The sequence below is a fragment of the Marmota monax genome, unplaced genomic scaffold (assembly GCF_021218885.2).
Source record: "Marmota monax isolate L192 unplaced genomic scaffold, Marmota_monax_Labrador192_F-V1.1 WCK01_AAM20220418_F8-fsc00225, whole genome shotgun sequence".
Lineage (NCBI taxonomy): Eukaryota > Metazoa > Chordata > Mammalia > Rodentia > Sciuridae > Marmota > Marmota monax.
The window spans coordinates 86,582-106,558 of record NW_026694524.1 but is presented as its reverse complement, the minus strand read 5'-3'; the positions used below and the strand labels follow the sequence as shown (position 1 = coordinate 106,558).

The following is a 19,977-nucleotide window of genomic DNA, read 5'->3' as shown; positions in this document are numbered from 1 at the left end:
GATGAGCCTGTCTTAGGGGAGTTTGGGACAGCCAGGTGGGGACCGCCAACAGGTAGATAAACATGCAGAGAGCCCCACAGAGAAAAAATTCAATCACCAACCAGTAGAGCTGGGAGCCCTAACAGAAAAAAATAGTAGCATAAACTAGCATAGTGTTTTTCAACCAGGGACAACGCCCACAGGGGGCATTTAATAATATCTGGAGGGAGAAATTTGGCTGTCCTGAAGGGTGCCACTGTTATCTAGTAGTAGTGCCAGGGATGTAACTGAACAGCTTGCAAAGTTCCCCACAATGCAGAAATGACAGTAGTGCAGAGGCTGAGAAAGAAACCTGGCCTAGCACAATGCTTCTCAAACTTCAGCCTCAGGATCCCTTTTTTATATTCTTAAAAATATTGAGGACACCTAAAGACCTTTTGTTTAGATCAGGTAGTCTCTGGATATTTCCACAATACACACATGAGAGGAGTGAAAAAGTATTTTGAAAATAGACTCTGAAACCCCTGAGAGGATTTCCTGGGCAGAAAGCCCTGGAGCACAGTTTGACAATCTCGGGCCTGGTGTTTAAGGTCACACTTCTAGAACCAGATTTCCTGAGTTGGAACTACAACTCCAGCACTTATTAGCTGGGGGACAATGTGTTAACATTTCTGGTCCTCAGTTACCCCCACTGTTGCCCATGGAAGGCAAATAATAGTACCTGCTGCCTGAGGCTACTATTTAAATCCAACAACACACTTAAACTGGGCAGACTACTAGTTATTATTGCTGTGACTCCAACACACAACAGGAGCCTGGGGCTGACTTGCCTTCATCACTTTTGTCTACCGAATAAATCTAGTTCAGGAAGGGAAAAAAAAATGGCCTGCAGGCCAAGGTGGTTATCTGGAGGAGACCTCTTTTGCATTGGGTCTTGATGGATGAGAAGGGTTGTAGAATGAAAGGAGGGCACTCTGGTCAGGCTAACAAAAGTGCCACTCCCAGGATAGGGGTCCGCAGTACTTAGCAGAGAATCAGCAGAAAAGCTTTGGGGCCTTTGTGATTCCCTGAACACTCCTTAATATGTCCTTGCCCACCATGGGAAACTCAGCCTCCGCCTTCCAGGCAACCTTTTACCCTAACTCAACATGGCGTTAGAATCCCAGAGAGCACTATTGTCTTTCTTAGTTACCAACTGGGGGTTTTACCCTGTGTATGGGTTGCAGAGATCACAGCCCACCGCCCGATGCCCGCCTAGCCCTTCGACGCGTCCGAGCGAGGGGCCCATTTCCAAGATGGCAGGAGCCCCCTGACTGTTTGGGGGGCTCTGCTTCCGTTTCCGGGATCAGAATCCGGAAGTGGCAGTTGAGGGTCCTCTTCCTATCTTCAGTTGCGTTGGCAGTTAGAAGAGGACGGACGGCGATGGCGGCGGTCGCAGCGGACCCGGCCGCAGCTGCCGTCGCGGAGGCCGCTGAAGACAGAGAAATACAGAATGAGGCGATCCCTGGTCTGGACGACCAGTGGCGCCAAATCGAGAATGGCGAGAGTGGGCGAGAACGTCCACTGCGGGCTGGCGAAAGCTGGTGAGGCTGGGTTATAGCGAAGCTTTGGGTGAGGGGATGGCGGGGACCTTGGCAACCGCGGGGGACTTGGAAGCCGATGTCTGTGGAAGAACTGCTGCGGGGAGGGGCCGGTAGGACAGCGGGCGAGAGGGGCGGGGAAGTGCTTGTGAATGAAACGCAACGTCTGGGAAAGAGGCGGGGCCTGTGTAGTGCAGTCTGACGCCTGAGAACAAAATGGGGTTTGTTGTAGTGGAGGCGGGGTCTGAGAGGAAACAGTCATGGGGGTTGGGGCCTGCGTTGTGGAACCTGGAGCCTGGGAAGGAGGCGGGCTTTGTAACGTAAGGCGGGGGCGTGGCCTGCATTACGTAATGCAGCGTCTGCCGCTAGGAGCAGCCTCTTATTGCTCCCAGGCGCCTGCGACTGAAGCGAGCCTTGTGACGTAAGCTGAAGAGCAGAATCGGAGCAAATAGTTGTGGGCCGGGGGAGGGAGCGAGCGCTTACGTGGAAGGAGCCCGGCGCCTGGGAACGAGGCTAGTCTTGTGAGGTGGGCTGAGGGGCGTGGTCTGAGGCCAAGGAAAGACGGTGGAGGGGAGGTTACTAAGGCAGAAAATGGCGCCTGTGAATGGGCAAAGTTTGTGACGTGATGGGGTTTTTCTGGCGGAGGCCTTCCTAGGACGGGAGAAAGTGCAGGTGATTAGCATTGGAGCGGCCTTCGATGTTAAGTTTTTCTATTTTAGTATTATTTTGCTTTTATAATCAGGAGAAAAACGTCATTTTTAAAAACGGACCTTACCCTGATAAATCGACTTTTTCTACTGATTTTTTTTTCCCCTCATCACTGCTGCTTAAAGTTTACTGCTTCTGGGTTTATTTTATTTCTCGCCAAGTTGCATCTCTCTTTTAAATTGTTAAACGCATAAGATCCTATAAAGATTATAGTATAAAATGTTTACACAAGTCAGATTGACGTACATCCTTTTAAAATAAACTGTGTACTCTTCAAAAATATCAAAGTCCTGAAAGATAAAGGCTGAAGAACTGTCCCAGGTTAAAGGAATTAATTCATTTTAGCAAGTCATGATAACTAAATACAACGGATCCTAGAACAGGAAAAATAAATAATTTTAAAAATCGGGTTTTCTCATTTTTTTCTTTCAATGGACCATTCCATGGAGAAATCGGTAACATTTGATTAAAGTTGATAGATTAGATATTAATGTTTCTGTTTCCATTATTGTGATAATTATATTGTGGTTATGAAAGAATATCCGTGTTTTTAGGAAATGCATACTGAAAATTTTAGGGATAAGGAACCATCGTGTAAGCACATTATTCTCAAATGGTTGAAATAATAGCATATGTAAAAATGCATGTACGGGGGGGGGGGGGTGGGAACTGGGGAGATGTTGGTCACAGGAGAAATTTCAAGCTAGACAAGGGGAACACATTTGGGAGGTCTGTTGTACAAATATGGTGATTATAGTTCATAGATATCTATTGTATACATGAAAGTCGCTCAGAATATTTATTAGATGTAATGGATATGTTAATTAGCTTGATTTAGTTATTCCACGGTGTATACATATATTAAAATACCATGCTATACACTAAAAGTACACACAATTTTGTCAATTTTAAAATAAATAAAAATACCAGAAATGATATATAGAAACAACAATTGAGCCAAAAGGTAAAATGTTAGATTGGGGAGTTTGGATGAAGGGCGTATGGGAAGTCTGTATTATTTTTGCCATTTTTCTGAGTTTTTTCAAAGTAAAAAATTAAGAATAAAAATGTGTGAATTTTCCACCCAGGTTAAGATTCACAAACACAAAAAAATCCTTTTGTGCCCTTTCCAGATGGAAATTCTTCCTACTCCATGAGAAACTGTTATCTTGAATTTTTTAAAATGCGTTTTTGAATTTTGGATTGAGTCTCTTCATTTTCTTGAATGTTCTCCCATAGGTGTATGCATCCCTAAATAGTATTTGTTGTTTAAACTTTCTCTTTTTATGTATGGAGCATATATATAAAATCACACTTTATATATGAAGTTATATTTTTTAAAGTGTGCATTTCTTTAATTTTTAAAAATATACACAGGAGAAGCCATGTGTTTTACATAGGAATACACACATCACAAAGCATTTCTTATAATTTTCCAAAACTCTTATTATATCAGTCTAAAATTTATAAATTAAATATATCAGAATTTTTTTTAAGTTAAACGAAATCCCTGAAACTACTAGATATGCTTAACTTTTACAGGATGTATGCTGTGAGCCCTTATATCAGACAATACATGGTTATATATAACATTCATGGTGTTAACCTTGATCAGTTGGTTATGGTGGTGTCTGGCAGGTTTTTCTATTCTGAAGACACCATTTTCCTCTTTACATAAATAGTGATTCTTTTTAAAACATACATCATGTCCATCCATTCCTAAAATGTTCCAGCAGCTTCCTATGTTTTGCATTGTAAATGCCAAAATTCTTATAGCAACCTGCAGGCCTTTGTGAGGCTGGTTGCCTGTTTCCATTCTGATTTCTTCTGGAATCACTCAGATGACACACCCCCTTCTTCTCCCCATCCAGAGCCAGCCATGTTGGATTCCTGTTGTTTAAACACATCAATTCTTAGGGCCTTTTCCAGTGAGGTTTGCCTACTTTAGAGAGTTCTTTAATAAAAGTACTAGTGAAATGTGTATCCCTGTTACTAGGGAAATAAGTTGAGATTCACTAAATTGGCAAAACAGAGCCAAGCAATGTTTTTGTACCATTACATCATAGCTCTCCAAAAAAAAAGAAAGAAAGAAAGAAACAGAACATTTTATATCCCTTTTGGAGATGTTAAAAGGGGCCTCAAGGATTTGGTCTTTGCCCCTTCTGACCTTTATAACGATGTCATGATTATGTCATTGGTAGATAGGACAAGAAATTCTATCATCTTTGCCAATACAGTTTAAAATTATCCCATCAGTAATAGGGTGATAAAAATGTTTTGGAGCCAGGAGGGAGGTGGTGGTTGCACAACATTGTGAATATATTAAATGCCTCTGGATTGTTCAATTTAAGTTAATTTTATATTACGTGTAATTTCACCTCAATATTGGTTCAGTATTGAAGCCAGATTGTCTGATATCATGGGTATTATCAAGAAACATTTTTGCTAAACTACTTAACAATTTTTTTTTTAGTTGTAGATGGACAGAATGCCTTTATTTTATTTGTTTAATTTTATGTGGTGCTGAGGATCAAACCCAGTGCCTCACGCATGCTAGGCAAGTGCACTGCTGCTTAGCTATAGCCCCAGTCCCCTAAACTACTTTTTTATTTTTATTTTTTTTAGAGAGAGAGAGAGAGAGAATTTTAATATTTATTTTTTAGTTTTTGGCAGATACAACATCTTTGTTTTTTGTATGTGGTGCTGAGGATCGAACCCGGGCTGCACGCATGCCAGACGAGCGCGCTACCGCTTGAGTCACATCCCCAGCCCCCAAAACTACTTTTTTAATGCTTATTTATTTAGATAAGAGCAAAGCTTCTAGATGTTCTTTAATTTCCCTTCCATTTATAGGGTTTGAGTCAGTATTTATATCTGCATCATTTTAAGACTAAATTCAAATATAATAGTATAGTTTCCTTGGAATTTTTAATTTTTATTTTTGATGATGAACCTTCTACAAACATGATTAAATCAGAGTTAACTGAGGGAGTCTCTTGCATGTCTGCAGCGGTTCATAGCTTCCTAACAAAGGTAAGCAATCACAGGGTTCACCTTGTCCAGGTGAAAGAAGGGGAGGGTGGCTGGGTTCAGAGTGTTGCAGCAATGGATAGTGATTTATGAAGGGACAACAACAATTTCTTAGAAGGTTATACTTAGAAATGTTGAGGAAAGATATTTATAGTAGTGTATCTCATTCTATATAATTAACTGTAATTACCTAGGAAGATAAGCTTTCTTTTTGTTGTATCACTTTGTAACATACTAAGTTGGAAAATGAGGACTTTTATATCAATTTCAAGTTAATTAAAATTTGGAGAATTTTAGATGAACATGATGATTCCTGTTGTCCTTTTAAATGGGTGATGAGACAGATCTTTTTTGTTACCTTCCAAAGACAGTTTAGTCATTAAAGAACATTTTAAACAATAACATTTTTCTGAAATTGGGAAAGACATCAAAAATAGTTAGAAAAGATATAGTTGGGCATGGTGGCACACATCTGTAATCCAAGCAATTTAGGAGGCTGGGGCAGGAGGATTGCAAGCTCAAGGGGCAGCTTCAGCAACTTAGTGAAGCCTTAAACAACTCAGCAAGACCCTGTCTCAAATAAAATACAAAAAAGGGCTGGGGATGTGGCTACAAAGAATGATTTTTAATGTTAATTTTTGTTAAAATTCTGTTTTTAAAAAAGAAGTTGATTATTTCCTCCTTTTGCAGTAAAGTTATCACTAAACACAAATTAGCTTTCCTAAATAAGTGAATTTCATAGACTGACTATGGAGGCAAGTAAATTCCCAAAGGGGGAATGAAGGTGTCTGTGGTGCAAGATAGGGTGGGAGATGGGGGGCTCTGTGGAAGGAGGCTATATTTCCCAGAATGAGTGACCTAGCAGGGTCTGCGGGTGGTCAGTTCACCAAAAAAAGAAAAAAAAAAAGGCTTTGCAGAAATGTTTGCCTATTCAGGTGAGTTGTCACTATTCCAAGTTTTTCTTTTTGTTTTTTATTTTATTTATTTTGGTGCCAGGGATTGAACACAAAGGTGCTTAACCCACCGAGCCACATCCCCAACCCTTTTTTTAAAAAAAACTTTATTTTGAGAAAGAGTCTTGCTAGGTTGCTTAGGGCCTCACTAAGTTGCTGAGGATGGTTTTGAACTTGTGATCCTTCTGCCTCAAGCTCCTGAGCTGCTGGGATTACAGGTGTGCACCACTCTGCCCGACTCATTGTGACTTTAAATTGTACATTAATTGCCTAGCATGAAGGCATGCACCTGTAATCCCAGCTACTTGGGAGGTTGAGGCAGGAAGATCACAAATGTGAAGCCAGTCTTGGCAATTTAGTGAAACCCTGTCTCAAAATAAAAAAGGGTTGGGGATGTAGCTCAGTAGTAGAGCACCCCTGGGCCCAGCTACTATTTCAAGTTGTTGTTGTTGTTGTTTTGTCCCTTCATCCCCACACCTCTCTTGTCAAGGGAAAATTAACATGTTGAAGACTCACTTTTGAGCTGAGGGTGTAACTTAGTGGCAGAGAACCTGCTTAGTATGCATGAGACCCTGGGTTCAATGCTCAGCACCAAAAACAAATGAACAAAAAAATAATCACATTTATGAGGAAAAACAACTAACACAATGTGATGTGTGTGTGTGTGTGTGTGCACACACATGTATTATCATTTTTGGCCATTTTCTTAAAAAGTGAGGCTATTAAATATTTGAGACAGCCTTTTATATGTTGAAAATTAATAGCAGGGACTCAGGCTGAGGGAAGAAGATTTCAAGTTTGAGGCTAGCCTCAGCAATGTAGTGAGATTCTGTCTAAAAAAAAATAGGGGGGCTGGGCAAGTGGCTCAATGACAAAACACCCCTGGGTTCAAACCCCAGTACCAAAAAAAGAAAAAAAATCATACCAAAGTAGGGGTATATATGATATGTGGGAGTCTGTAAGCTTTTATGTTCAAGCCCTGGAATCAGAATAATAACAGTCATCATATATTTAACATTTAATATACATCGAGTATTTTTCCAGATTTTACAATTTCTCAAAATTTTGCAGGAAGATTTCAGCACGGCCCTAAATGTTTATCCTTGGAGTGCATAGAAGTTTCTCATTTAAAAGAGGCAGTTGAATTGTACATAAAGAAATGGTTAAGATGGTTAACTCTGTATGTGTGTGTGTGTGTGTGTGTGTGTGTTACTGGGAATTGAAGATGTTGGATTTTTTCTGTTACATGGGTTCTCTTTAACCACTATTTTTGTTTTGTTTTGTTTTTGATACTGGGGATTGAACCCAGGGGTGCTTTACCACCGAGCCATATCCCCAGCCCTTTAAGAAAAATTTTTTTTTAGTTATAGATGAACACAATACCTTTATTTATTTTTCTTTTTATGTGGTGCTGAGGATTGAACCCAGTACCTCACATGTGCTAGGCAAGTGCTCTACCACTGACCCACAATCCCATCCCCTCCAGCTCTTTTTATATTTTATTTTGAGACAGGGTCACACTAAGTTGCTTAGGGCCTTGCTAAGTTGCTGAGGCTGGCTTTGAACTCACTGTTCTCCTGCCTCAGCCTCCTGTGTTGCTGGGATTATAGGTGTGTGCCACCATACCAGGCTTTTTAACCACAATTTTAAAAAGAAGACTACTTATAAATGCAAAATTTTATTATAAAGCTAGTAATCATTATATATTATATAAATATGTCAGTCATAAAGAAAGATGTATAAATATTGGGGCTGGGATTGTGGCTCCGTGGTACAGCACTTGCCTAGCACATGTGAGGCACTGGATTCAATCCTCAACACCACATAAAAATAAATAATAAATAAAGGATGTACTCATCTATAACTAAAAAAATTAAAATGTATAAATATTATGTCTCAATAAAGTTGAACAATAGCTGTAAATGTATATTAATAAAATTTATCATTTTGCCTCTGGGGAAAAAAGCCAAAATAAATCTTATACATGATCCTCCACAGACCTAATACATGAAAAATGACGATATGCCAAAAACAACCTTACGATTATATTTAGCACTTTAAATTCTTTGCAGTTTCTGAGCACATTTTCAAAATTAGTCAAATCCATTTCTTAGCTGAAGAATTTTGCCTCCGTTGATCTAGCCTTTTAAAAATACTATGTACTCAACATTAGCTGCAAACTATTTATTTTGAGCCTAATGTTACAGTGTTATCTCTTGTGACTAATACAAATTACCCATCTTTTATTCTATAATAAAACCTCATGTTTCTCAGCACTGTGGTTGTTTTTTGTTTGTTTATTTGACATTATTGAGCAGTTTTAGTCTTTAATTAAAGATCTCATTCAGTGTCCTAAGAAGATGGCTAATCTAATATCCAAATCTGAGTTTTACTGAATAAATTTTGCTTTTTACTTTTTTATATAATCTTTTTTTAAATATATTTTTAGTTGTAGTTGGACACAATACCTTTATTTTATTTATTTATTTTTATGCAGTGCTGAGGATCGAACCCAGCACCTTGCATGTGCTAGGCGAGCACTCTACTGCTGAGCCATAACCCCAGCCCTTGCTTTTTTTTACTTTTTATATACTGCTGAAACTTTTCATCTTGAATTTTAATGTGTTGATAGTTTAAATTTGCTAGCCATGGGAAGTTGTACAGCTAACCCCCAGATAATCACATTATACCCTTGTTTCTTCTCTGGGCACCAGGTTCCTTGTAGAGCAACGCTGGTATAAACAGTGGGAGGTGTACGTGCAGGGAGGGGACCAGGACTCCAGCACCTTTCCTGGCTGCATCAATAATGCTGAGCTCTTTGAAGGTACCAGGCCCCTGCCTATCCCCTCCCTCTTAACCTTGCCCTGGAGTTCCTATTCCCTCTGTCCCTATGGATGATTGTTGGCCCATTCTCTGCTAGGTCATTGCTGGGTTGGCCAGAGTTATTAGTTCTTGCCTGATTCACCCCTTTGCCTCATACCCTCACCTCACCCTACAGATCAGATAAACTGGCGCCTCAAAGAGGGACTGGTGGAGGGTGAGGATTACGTGCTGCTTCCAGCAGCTGCCTGGCATTGCCTGGTCAGCTGGTATGGCATAGAGCATGGCCAGCCACCTATTGAACGCAAGGTATAGTGGGTAGGGGAGGGTGTTGGGTGGGGTAGATTCCCTGGGAGGTTGGGTGGGAGGAAAGCCTTGTAGGCCCAGGATGGGTCCAGACCCATGTGCCCATGTGGCTCCATATCTACTGGGTGGATGCATCTGTGTCTGCCTCTCTACCCTTACAGGTCATAGAGCTGCCCAACATGCAGAAGGTGGAAGTGTATCCAATAGAGCTGCTGCTTGTCCAGCACAGTGGCATGGACACAGCTCTCACTGCTCAGTTCAGCCACTCTGATTCTGTGGGTGAGTCTGAGGGTCATGGGATGAGCTGGAGTTCCTAGCTATGGGTCACAGTTAATTGAATCAAGGATGCATGGGATTAGGCTTTTGCCAACTGAGAAGGCACCAGTCAGACCACTGAGGACCAAGAAAGCATTGGCCAAGGTGGGTGGAAGCCCTGGGGGCTGTCTGCTGGAGTCCTGATGGTATATGAACTGCATTCCATTGGCTTGGATGGTGTTGCTGAGGATATTTGCTGGGAGTTTCATGTCCTGAATGTGGGTCAGTCATTTGGAGATTGATTGGGGCACAAGGTATTGACCAAGTCTGTGAAGTCAGTGGGGATGGGTCAGGATTGCCAAGATGGGTTGATTATCGTGGGACTTTGAAGATCTTGAATATGCTTCATTTTTCTCCACAGACCTAATATTGCGCACAGCTCGGGAGCAATTTCTGGTGGAACCCCAGGAAGACACACGCCTTTGGATCAAGAATGCCGAAGGCTCTTTGGATCGCTTGTGCAACACACATATTACGCTGCTTGATGCTGCCATTGAGACTGGGCAGGTAAGAGTAGGAAGCTTTTCAGCTCAGGTGGTCTGCCACATGGACTCACCTGATAGTGGTCAGACCCAGGTTGGGTAGGAGCTGGGTGCCCACAAGGCCCTCCATTAATGTCTTTCCTTGTTTACTTTATCCTCCTATCCAGTTGGTCATCATGGAGACCCGAAACAAAGATGGCACTTGGCCCAGCGCACAGCTACGTGTCATGTGAGCTCTTGGGGTGTCTAGTCTAGAGAAGGGGCATCACACAATAAGCAGACTGACTGAACCTATGAGTACAGTGCACCCACATGTAGTAGACCCTGAGCTGATAGCATTTCTCATTCAATCCCAGGAACAGTGTGTCGGAAGAGGATGAGGACTTCCAGGGCCAGCCTGGCATCTGTGGCCTCACCAATCTGGGCAACACGTGCTTCATGAACTCGGCCCTGCAGGTTGGGCCATTAGAGCTGTGTCTGGCATAACCCCAGGGGTGGGCTTCAAGAACTGGGGATTGGGGACAGAGCTAGGGCAGGGGGAACTGCAGGGCAAGGGGTCAAGTTGGAAGCTAAGGCCCCAGGAGTCTGAAATGACATGCTCACATTTGCTCTAAAATATCAATACCTTCTCCCTCTACATGCTCTGTGCTCTTCTTTTTTTTTTTCAGTATTTTTTTTTTTAGTTGTAGATGGACACAATACCTTTATTTTATTTCTTTATTTTTATGTGGTGCTAAGGATGGAACCCAGTGCCTCACATGTGCTAGGCAAGCGCTCTATCACTGAGCTTCAACCCCAGCCCTGCTTCTTCTTTTCTTCTCAACTTTGCTACCACTTTCATCCTTCTCCGAAAATACTATGATCTCCCCATGACTTGCCTGCTCCCCCTTGTCCCCTTCTTTTCCCCTTGCCTCCCTTGTTTTTCCTTTTTATTCCTTCCTGGCTTTCTTTTCTCTGTCCTCATTTGGGAAACCTTCTTTCTCCTCTTCTCTGCCTTATTCACCTAAACCCTCCCCCACAGTGTCTCAGCAATGTGCCACAGCTCACGGAGTACTTCCTCAACAACCGCTACCTAGAGGAGCTCAACTTCCGAAACCCATTGGGCATGAAGGGTGAGCTCGCAGAGGCCTATGCAGACCTGGTAAAGCAGGCATGGTCCGGCTACCATCGTTCCATCGTGCCCAATGTGTTCAAGGTATTATTTCTGGTACCTCACTTTATCTTGCCTCTTATGACTCCTTCATTCCCTCTTAACTCTGACTACACTACCTATCTTTTCAGAACAAGGTTGGCCATTTTGCAACCCAGTTTCTGGGCTATCAGCAACATGACTCACAGGAGCTGCTGTCGTTTCTTCTGGATGGGCTTCATGAAGACCTCAATCGGGTCAAGAAGAAGGAATATGTCGAGTTGTGTGATGCAGCTGGACGGCCAGATCAGGTAAGATGCTCCTGAAAGTATTCATCCTGAAAGTCCTATTAAAACCACTTAGGCCACTGCCTTTTAAGTTCCTTTACCCTGACTTTACCTTTAGCCTCACTCCTAGGTTTACCTCTGTTCCCACCCCCAACTTAGAATTAACCCCTGCCAGGTTCCTGCCCCAAACAGTGAACATGGTTCCAGATATTCCTACCTGGAACTCTACCACTGGACTTGAGTGCTTACCCTTAACCCTGCACAAATACATCTCCAAATTCTGGTTTCCCCCTGCCCTGGGCAAGCTTCACACCCACCATGACACTTTCAACAGGAGGTTGCTCAGGAGGCCTGGCAGAACCACAAACGGCGGAATGATTCTGTGATCGTGGACACTTTCCATGGCCTCTTCAAGTCCACACTGGTGTGCCCCGATTGTGGCAACGTGTCTGTGACCTTTGACCCCTTCTGCTACCTCAGCGTCCCACTGCCTGTCTGCCATAAGAGGGTCCTGGAAGTTTTCTTTGTCCCCATGGATCCCCGCCGCAAGCCAGAGCAGGTGTGTTGGGGGATGGGGACATAACAATGGACATGTAATCAAAGTGTGATTACTTTGCCACACCTCAAGGCTTCTTTTACTCACCATAAGCCCTTTTGATCTTTTTATGGATGCTATTTCTCTCTCAGCATAGAGTTGTGGTCCCCAAGAAAGGGAATATCTCGGATCTGTGTGTGGCTCTGTCCAAACACACAGGTATAGCGCCAGACAAGGTAAGATTCTACAGGGGAAGTTTGGGTAGGATTCAGGGGCAAGGAGGCAGAAAGCCTTAGGAGCCTTGCAGACTGATCAGACCCCTCAATCTCATTCCCAGATGATAGTGGCAGATGTCTTCAGTCACCGCTTCTATAAGCTCTATCAGTTGGAGGATCCTTTGAGTGGCATCTTGGACCGTGATGATATCTTTGTGTGAGTAAGGAGGTGATGAGGAGACAGTACTTCCTCAGGAGGCTGGTCCTCTTTCTTTCTTTTTTTTTTTTTCTCCTCCTGGGGATTGATCCCAAGGGTCTCATAAGCATGCTAGGCAATTGTTCTATGACTGAAGTATACCCCCAGCTCTACTTCCTTTTTTATGATTCAGCCTTAACCCTTCCTCTTTGCCATATGCAGAACTGTGGCAAGGAGTGTCACCTCCTCATTAGGGGAGGGAAGCTACTTTTCTTATTTCATTCAGTACTTCCTAGGCCCCTCCTATGTTCTAGACTATCATAGTCGTCAAAACAAAAATGCAGTTTTGAAATATGAAACTCTAAGATACTTTCTGAAAATAAGAGCATTCAGAACAATTTTGAACCTTTTTTGTGGTGCTGGGGGTTGAATGCTGGGCCTTGCAAATGCTAGGCAACTAAGTGCTTTACAACTGAGCCACATCCCCAGCTCAGTACAAGTACTTTTTATTTAATTAATTTTATTTCTTGCATTGCTAGGGATAGAACCCAGGGCCTTACACATACTAGGATTCTACGGGGGAAGGCCGAGTAGGATTCAGGGGCAAGGAGGCAGAAAGCCTTAGGAGCCTATAGACTGATCAGCCCCCCACTCTCATTCCCAGCACTTTAGTGCTGAGCTATATATTCAGTCCCAGAATAATTTTTAAACATTTAGGCAACTAAACACTAAAATGGGGAGTGCTTTCTGAGTAGAAAAGTTCTTTGCATAGCAATCAGTTTCTTTAAAAAAGAAAGTGGAGGGCTGGGGCTGTAGCTCAGTGGTAGAGCTCTTGCCTCGCACGTGTGAGGCACTGGGTTTAATCCTCAGCACCACATTAAAAAAAGAATTAAAAAAAAGAAAATGGTTTTTATTTACTTATTTATTATTATTTCAGTACTGGGGATTGAATCTAGAGACACTTTACCACTAAGCCACATCCCCAACCCTTTTTATTTTTGAGACAGGGTCTCACTAAGTTGCTTAGGGTCTTGCTAAGTTGCTGAGGCTGGCCTTGAACTTGTGATCCTTCTGTCTCAGCCTCCCTAGTTTCTGGGATTATAAAAATTTGTTTTAAATCCTTTGTCACTAAAATTTTTTAGTAACCCCCTCAGCACTCTGATATTACCAAAGTACTTTCTAAAACAGAATATAAAGTACAGTGTAAGTCATCTGACAGTTTGTAAAGCACAAAATATTTGACATCTTTTTCAGACCCTTTAAAAATAGTTTTAGATTGTGAGGGATGAGTGTGTGGAGCAACTGGGACAGAGTCAGGGAGTCTTTTTTGGGGATTCCCTGATAGCATATAACCTAATGTTCACTCCCGACAGATATGAGGTGTCAGGTCGGATTGAGGCCATTGAGGGCTCAAGAGATGACATTGTGGTTCCTGTCTACCTGCGGGAGCGCACTCCAGCCCGAGACTACAACAACTCCTACTATGGTCTGATACTTTTCGGGCACCCCCTCCTGGTATCAGTGCCCCGAGACCGGTTCTCCTGGGAGGGCCTATATAACATCCTGATGTACCGGCTTTCGTAAGTGACACCTTCCAGGGGCAAGGGGAAGTTGGGGTCTGAATTCAGATCCAGGTGTTCAGCTGCTTATTTGATACTTTCCTTTCAACAACCAAAAGATAGTTCAAACTTAGCATGGCTATATAAGAACTTGTAAGTTTTTTAGTTTCATTAGACCTCTGGTTTTGCTACTGCCTCTTTTAGGTATTGGAAATACAGAGGCAAATAAGACTCATAATGTAGAGACAACTTCATCTTAAAATTTGTCTCATCCTTGAAGGGACTTGGCTGTGTTTTTATTGGTAGATTTTCATTATATCTAAAATCTACCATCCTTGCCATGGCAAATAAAGCAAAGCATTGTCTGCATTGATCTTCCCTTCATTTTATAGAAGTCTGCCCCTCAGAGGCTTCCCTGAGGGGAGTTCACAACTGGTTGTGTCTGTTTACTGGTGGCTTTTTAGAGTTAACATTCCATTCCTGACTGTAGCATATGAGCCTACATTCTCAGGCCACTATTCGGGTCCCTAGCATTTATGTCATCTCTGTGCATTTATGTCACCACCTCACACCTTCCAGGCTTATAATCAAGAGCTGTTTATGTGAGGGCTTAGCAATAGCTTCCCCTCCATGATTACCGAAGTAAAACCCTGGGCTCTGCCCCCACTGTCCTTGTGCCCCTGCCTTGGGAATATCTTCTGTTCTGTTACAGACGCTATGTAACCAAACCCAGCTCAGATGAAGAGGATGATGGAGATGACAAAGGTAAGGGAGAGAGGTTCAACAAGGATGAGGGATCTACACATTGCGTTCCATGGCCTAAGTGGGGGAGAAGGGTTGAGGGTCAGTGGGTGGAGAATTGGGAACAGATGTGACCCACTCAGTGTTCATCAGTATATGCATTTCAATTCAGTCTCTGGAACTCACACAATCCTATCTCTGATATCCCCCCTCATTCTAGGCGAGGATGAAGACAGTGATGAAGAAGAAAAAGAGGAAATGCCTGGGCCCTCCACCAGGGGCAGCCTTCGAGACTCTGAGCGAGAACAGGCTGGGCCTAGCTCTGGGGTCACCAGGAGGTGCCCATTCCTCTTGGACAATTGCCTTCGGACATCTCAGTGGCCCCCAAGGCGACGGCGTAAGCAACTGTTCACCCTGCAGACAGTGAACTCCAACGGAACCAGTGACCGCACAACCTCCCCTGAAGAAGTGCAAAGTATGTCCTTTGGCTGCAAGCTAGGGATGGAGCAGCGGGAGGTGGGATTTTGTAGCAGCAATAGCTGTGACCACCTCCTCTTCGCCCCCAGCCCAGCCATACATTGCCATGGACTGGGAGCCAGAGATGAAGAGGCGCTACTATGATGAGGTGGAAGCTGAGGTAAATGGGATACCAGGGATGGGGGGCACTTGCAGCTTGTACTCCTCAACCCTTCCCTTTCCAACTTCTCCAGCCAGCAATAGAACCAAAAAATATAGGCCCAGAGCTGGCCCGGCCATGGCATCTTGACATTCTTTGAGAGCTCCAAGGCCTCAGGTTCCTAGCTTTCAAGTTTGACCCACTTGGCACATGGCTTCCACATGGCTCCTTGTCTCTCCATTCTTCCTTATACTTGGTCCTGTGACCGTGTATTCACCCACCCTAGGGCTACGTGAAGCATGACTGCGTTGGGTACATGCTGAAGAAGGCTCCAGTGCAGCTGCAGGAGTGCATTGAGCTATTCACTACTGTGGAGACCCTGGAGAAAGAAAACCCCTGGTAAGGGCCCAGGAAGGGGCCTGGAAGGGCTCTGTGGGGTGATACTACCTACCCAGGTGCCTGTTACCTTTCTAAGTATATCTCCTTCCAGTCGGCCCTGCACTCAAACCCTTCCTGCTACACTGGCCACCATCACCCCATATCTTAGAGCCTTTGCCTGGTCTGTTCCTGCTCTCCAGAATGGTCTTCCCCTGTTACCTACATACTTAGGTCTCTAATCATATGTGACCTCCTCAGAGACACCTCCTCTTACTACCCTGTTAAAAGTCACCTTCTGGGGCTGGGGCTGTACCTCAGTGTGAGGCATTGGGTTCAATCCTTAGCACCACATAAATAAATAAAATAAAAGCATGCTTACTGTCATTCTACAACAACAACAAAGTCATCTTCTCCCACCCTTGCCTCCATTTTCTGTCTCTGCTCTTTTCCTTCTAGCTAAGGATTTCTTTCTAGATCAGTTATGCCACTTGAAGTCATGTCCTATAGCCCTGTTTGTATGCTTCATCTTCTCTGTTAGAGAGTAAACTCCTTGAGCTGTGTGTGGTGGTGCACACCTGTTATCCCAGTGACTTGGGAGGCTGAGGCAGGAGGATTGCAAGTTTGAGGTCAGCTTCAGCAACTTAGTGAGACCCTGTCTAAAAAACAAAAAAAGGACTGGATGTTGGTTAGTGGTAAAGTGCCCCTGGGTTCAATCCTCAGTACCAAAAGAAAAAAAAGAGAAAACTCTTGAGGGTGAAGACTTCTAAATTAGTTCACGGCATCTCTTTTGCTGCTTACAAGCAAGTTGGACATTTGATAGATGCTCAGTAGATAGTTGCAGAATGAACAGAGTGAAAGAGAACCAAAATTCTAAAGCCAGTCTCAAAAACAAGAACAGGGGCTAGGGTTATAGCTCAGTGGTAGAGCACATGCTTTGCATATGTGAGGCCCTGGGTTTAATCCCCAGCACATGCACACAAAAAATACAAAAAAAAAAAAAAAAAAAAAAAACAGGACCAGAGGATTAAACATTAGGCAATTGCTAAATATTTGCTGAAGGAAGGAGTGGCTAAAATATGAAAAGAGAAAAGCAGACAAATGAAAGGCTGGCTCCAAAATAAGACTAGCATCTCATGGGCCAGGAGTCACACAAAAATACAAAAGCATATTGGAAAGGCAGCTGACAAGGTTCCAACAAGTAAACAAAAGAATTTTAATGAGAGCAAACCAGAGTACCAGGTAGACTAAAAGTCAAAGCATCATTTAAAAAAATAAAAGAATATCACTGTGGGCCAGACAAGGCACTTGAAAGACAGACAGTACACAGGCCATATAGTAGGTGCTCAGAAGGTGTTCCTTGACCTGACTTGGTTCTTTCTATAGGTACTGCTCCTCCTGCAAACAGCACCAGCTGGCCACCAAGAAACTGGACCTGTGGATGCTGCCTGAGATTCTCATCATCCACCTGAAGCGCTTTTCCTTTTCAAAGTTTTCCCGTGAGAAGCTGGATACTCTCGTGCAATTTCCTATCCGGTCAGAGGCCAGAGGGAGGATGGCTAGGGGAAGGCAGGGCAGTGTGTTGGAGGGAAGCCTAGTGTTAACCATTGTCTCCTTACCCACAGGGATCTGGACTTCTCCGAGTTTGTCATCAAACCACAGAACAAGTCGGCTCCAGAGCTGTACAAATATGATCTCATTGCAGTTTCCAACCATTATGGGGGCATGCGCGATGGACACTGTACGTTTTACGTGCAGGGCTATGGGCAGGGACATGGCCTGAGGGGGGTAATGGACTAAGGGTGTTAGGATGTCCCCAGTGGTGACTAGGTATGTGGGCCAGGGGCAATGTTATCAAGGTGGGAGGAGGAGGGTGGGTGAGAATGCCTTCCTGTCCCTTTCAGATACAACATTTGCCTGCAACAAAGACAGTGGCCAGTGGCACTACTTTGATGACAACAGTGTGTCACCTGTGAATGAGAATCAGATTGAGGTGGGGCATTCATCCTCTTTATACCCCTTCTCCTGACTCCACCCTCCTCCTCTTGCCCGACATCCACACTGACTTGTGTCTTCTCCCTACAGTCTAAGGCAGCCTACGTCCTGTTCTACCAACGCCAGGATGTGGCACGCCGCCAGTCCCAGCCTGGCTCATCTGGCTCTTCAGTCTCCACCACTTGCAGTTCCCCACCCAACCCTGAGTTCATGGATGTTAACTGAGCAGCCCTGGAGCTCACCACAGGGAAGGAAGCCCTGTCTGCCACCCTACTTCTTGTGTCCACCCCACTCTTACCCGTGTTCGGTGCCCCCCCCAGGCATTGCAGGCTTAGATGTGGCTACTGTTTTCCTGTGCTGCTGTATTTCTCTTGCCTGGAAAGAAGAGGCCCTGTGCCCCCGGCAGTGTGCCCTGCCTGTGTGTGCCCGTAGAGCAGTGACCTTCCCTTCTAGTCTTATTTATGGTGTCCCCTCCCCTCTTTCCCCACCTGTGAGTGTTCTTAGTGGCCAATGATGGGGGTTCACCTGAACACAGAGTGTATTTTCTTATTGAGACCCTGTACCTTTCTCTGTGTGTGTCAAATACATAAAGCTCCAGTCTGTTCCTTACTAGGCAGCGTGGTTTATTCTCCCCATGTATGTACTTGGCACCCATTTTAGGCCTAAGTTCTTTGTGCTTATTGAATGCCATGTGTGGTGTGTGGTGGATGCTACTGAGTGCTCATCAAGCAACAGCTGTGTGCCATGTGTTACCTTCAAAGTGCTTTTATAGCACCGTCTGAGTGCCAGGCACTATTTCAAGCACCAACCCTATGCCTAGTTTTTTCCAAAGCCTTTTACAAATACCAATTCAATCCTCACATCTCTGGGGAGTTGTCATCTCTAGTTTCAGATGGGAAAACAGGTACAGAAGTCAAGGAATGCCTCTGGTTTGGTCTAGAGGTCAGTGTATCTCATTGGTCACACTGGAGATGATCCCTGGAGGGAATATTTGGCCTGCTTGGACCCAGAGCTGCACTAACAGCTCTTGTGCAAAGGGTACGCCTGGAAGAGACAGGCAACCCTGTGGGCACACATGTTGTTTTAGGACATAAAGATTGCTCACCAGGCCACCTCTCAGAGGTCTAAGAGGTATTAGTCCCTGTGAGGAGATGCCTGCAGAGGTGGGATATTGACCTGGCCAGACCCCTACCTGATAGGACAAATGTGTTTGTGTTGCCTCTACATTGACCCCTTCTCCCACCAGAAAGGTCCCCCACCCTCCCCAGAGAAGAGTGAGATGGGCGTGCCTGCCACAGAAGAACACAGAGTGTAAGCATTTCCTGACAAACCTCTCCCAGAGGAGCCAACTGTCACATGTGAGAAACTAGGCTCCTGTGGGGACAGCTGTGGGGTGGAGTAGAGAGGGCAAGTGTATGGCCTCTGGACATAAATAAGTCACCCAGCCCTTCACTTGGTGGATTCCTGCTCAGTGGCAGCTGAGGGAACATTCCCACAACATTCCCTCCAGCCTGATACCTTTTCACTGGGTCTGGTAGGACCCACTGGGAAGGCTACTCAGTCCAGCATTGCCACCCACAAGCCTCCCAGCCATTCCATTGACAAAGGCAGGAATCAAAGTGGTTGATGTGAGAAACTCAGCTCAAACTGACTTAAGCAAAAGCAAGAAGAGAGATACTGGTTACAGGTACAACTGGATCCAGGCATTCAAAGGCTGTTGCTGACTTCTCACAGAGACCACATAATTTAATCACTATACCAATCCCTTTTTGTAGATGAGAAAGCAAGCATAAAGAGCTGGCACAGAGGCTGGGGATGTGGCTCAGTGACAGAGCATTTGTCTAGATCATGTGTAAGCCCTGGGTTTGATCCCCAGCTCTGAGAAAAAATGGCATTGGCCCAGAATGGGCTATACAGGAATGCCTCATTATCAATCCCTGACAAAGCTCAGCTAAAACAAGCTATTTAAGAGACCTGATCCAACCAAAGACATCTTGAAACAAGACAATATGTGTAAGACTAAGGAGAAATAAGGCACAGTTACTCAAAGAGTCCTCACTTTTTAAATTTTTTTTTGTACTGGGAATTGAACCCAGGGGTACTTAATGACTGAGCCACATCCCCAGCCCCCTCTCTTTTTTATTTTTTGGTACCAA

General features: G+C 44.1%; 1 protein-coding gene across 1 annotated transcript; it reads left to right on the top strand.

The window, feature by feature from the left end:
* The first annotated feature begins 1,356 nt into the window (after positions 1 to 1,356).
* On the top strand, positions 1,357 to 18,430 carry Usp11 (ubiquitin specific peptidase 11). Its single transcript, XM_046420205.2, has 21 exons — positions 1,357 to 1,562; positions 8,965 to 9,074; positions 9,249 to 9,379; positions 9,538 to 9,655; positions 10,053 to 10,198; positions 10,341 to 10,402; positions 10,530 to 10,629; positions 11,195 to 11,368; positions 11,455 to 11,613; positions 11,924 to 12,148; positions 12,277 to 12,360; positions 12,462 to 12,556; positions 13,909 to 14,115; positions 14,807 to 14,859; positions 15,056 to 15,310; positions 15,402 to 15,472; positions 15,738 to 15,850; positions 17,213 to 17,362; positions 17,452 to 17,567; positions 17,731 to 17,819; positions 17,912 to 18,430. The coding sequence occupies exons 1-21, from the start codon at positions 1,402 to 1,404 to the stop codon at positions 18,044 to 18,046; spliced, it is 2,754 nt and encodes a 917-aa protein (XP_046276161.1). The 5' UTR covers positions 1,357 to 1,401; the 3' UTR covers positions 18,047 to 18,430.
* The last annotated feature ends 1,547 nt before the right edge of the window (positions 18,431 to 19,977 follow it).

Bases quoted from the DNA above. Each gene is read 5' to 3' on its own strand.
- Usp11 (XM_046420205.2), top strand. From the start codon at position 1,402: ATGGCGGCGGTCGCAGCGGACCCGGCCGCAGCTGCCGTCGCGGAGGCC. The intron at 12,557-13,908 runs GTGAGTAAGGAG...CACTCCCGACAG, and splicing joins GACCGTGATGATATCTTTGT to ATATGAGGTGTCAGGTCGGA. The intron at 17,820-17,911 runs GTGGGGCATTCA...TTCTCCCTACAG, and splicing joins TGAATGAGAATCAGATTGAG to TCTAAGGCAGCCTACGTCCT.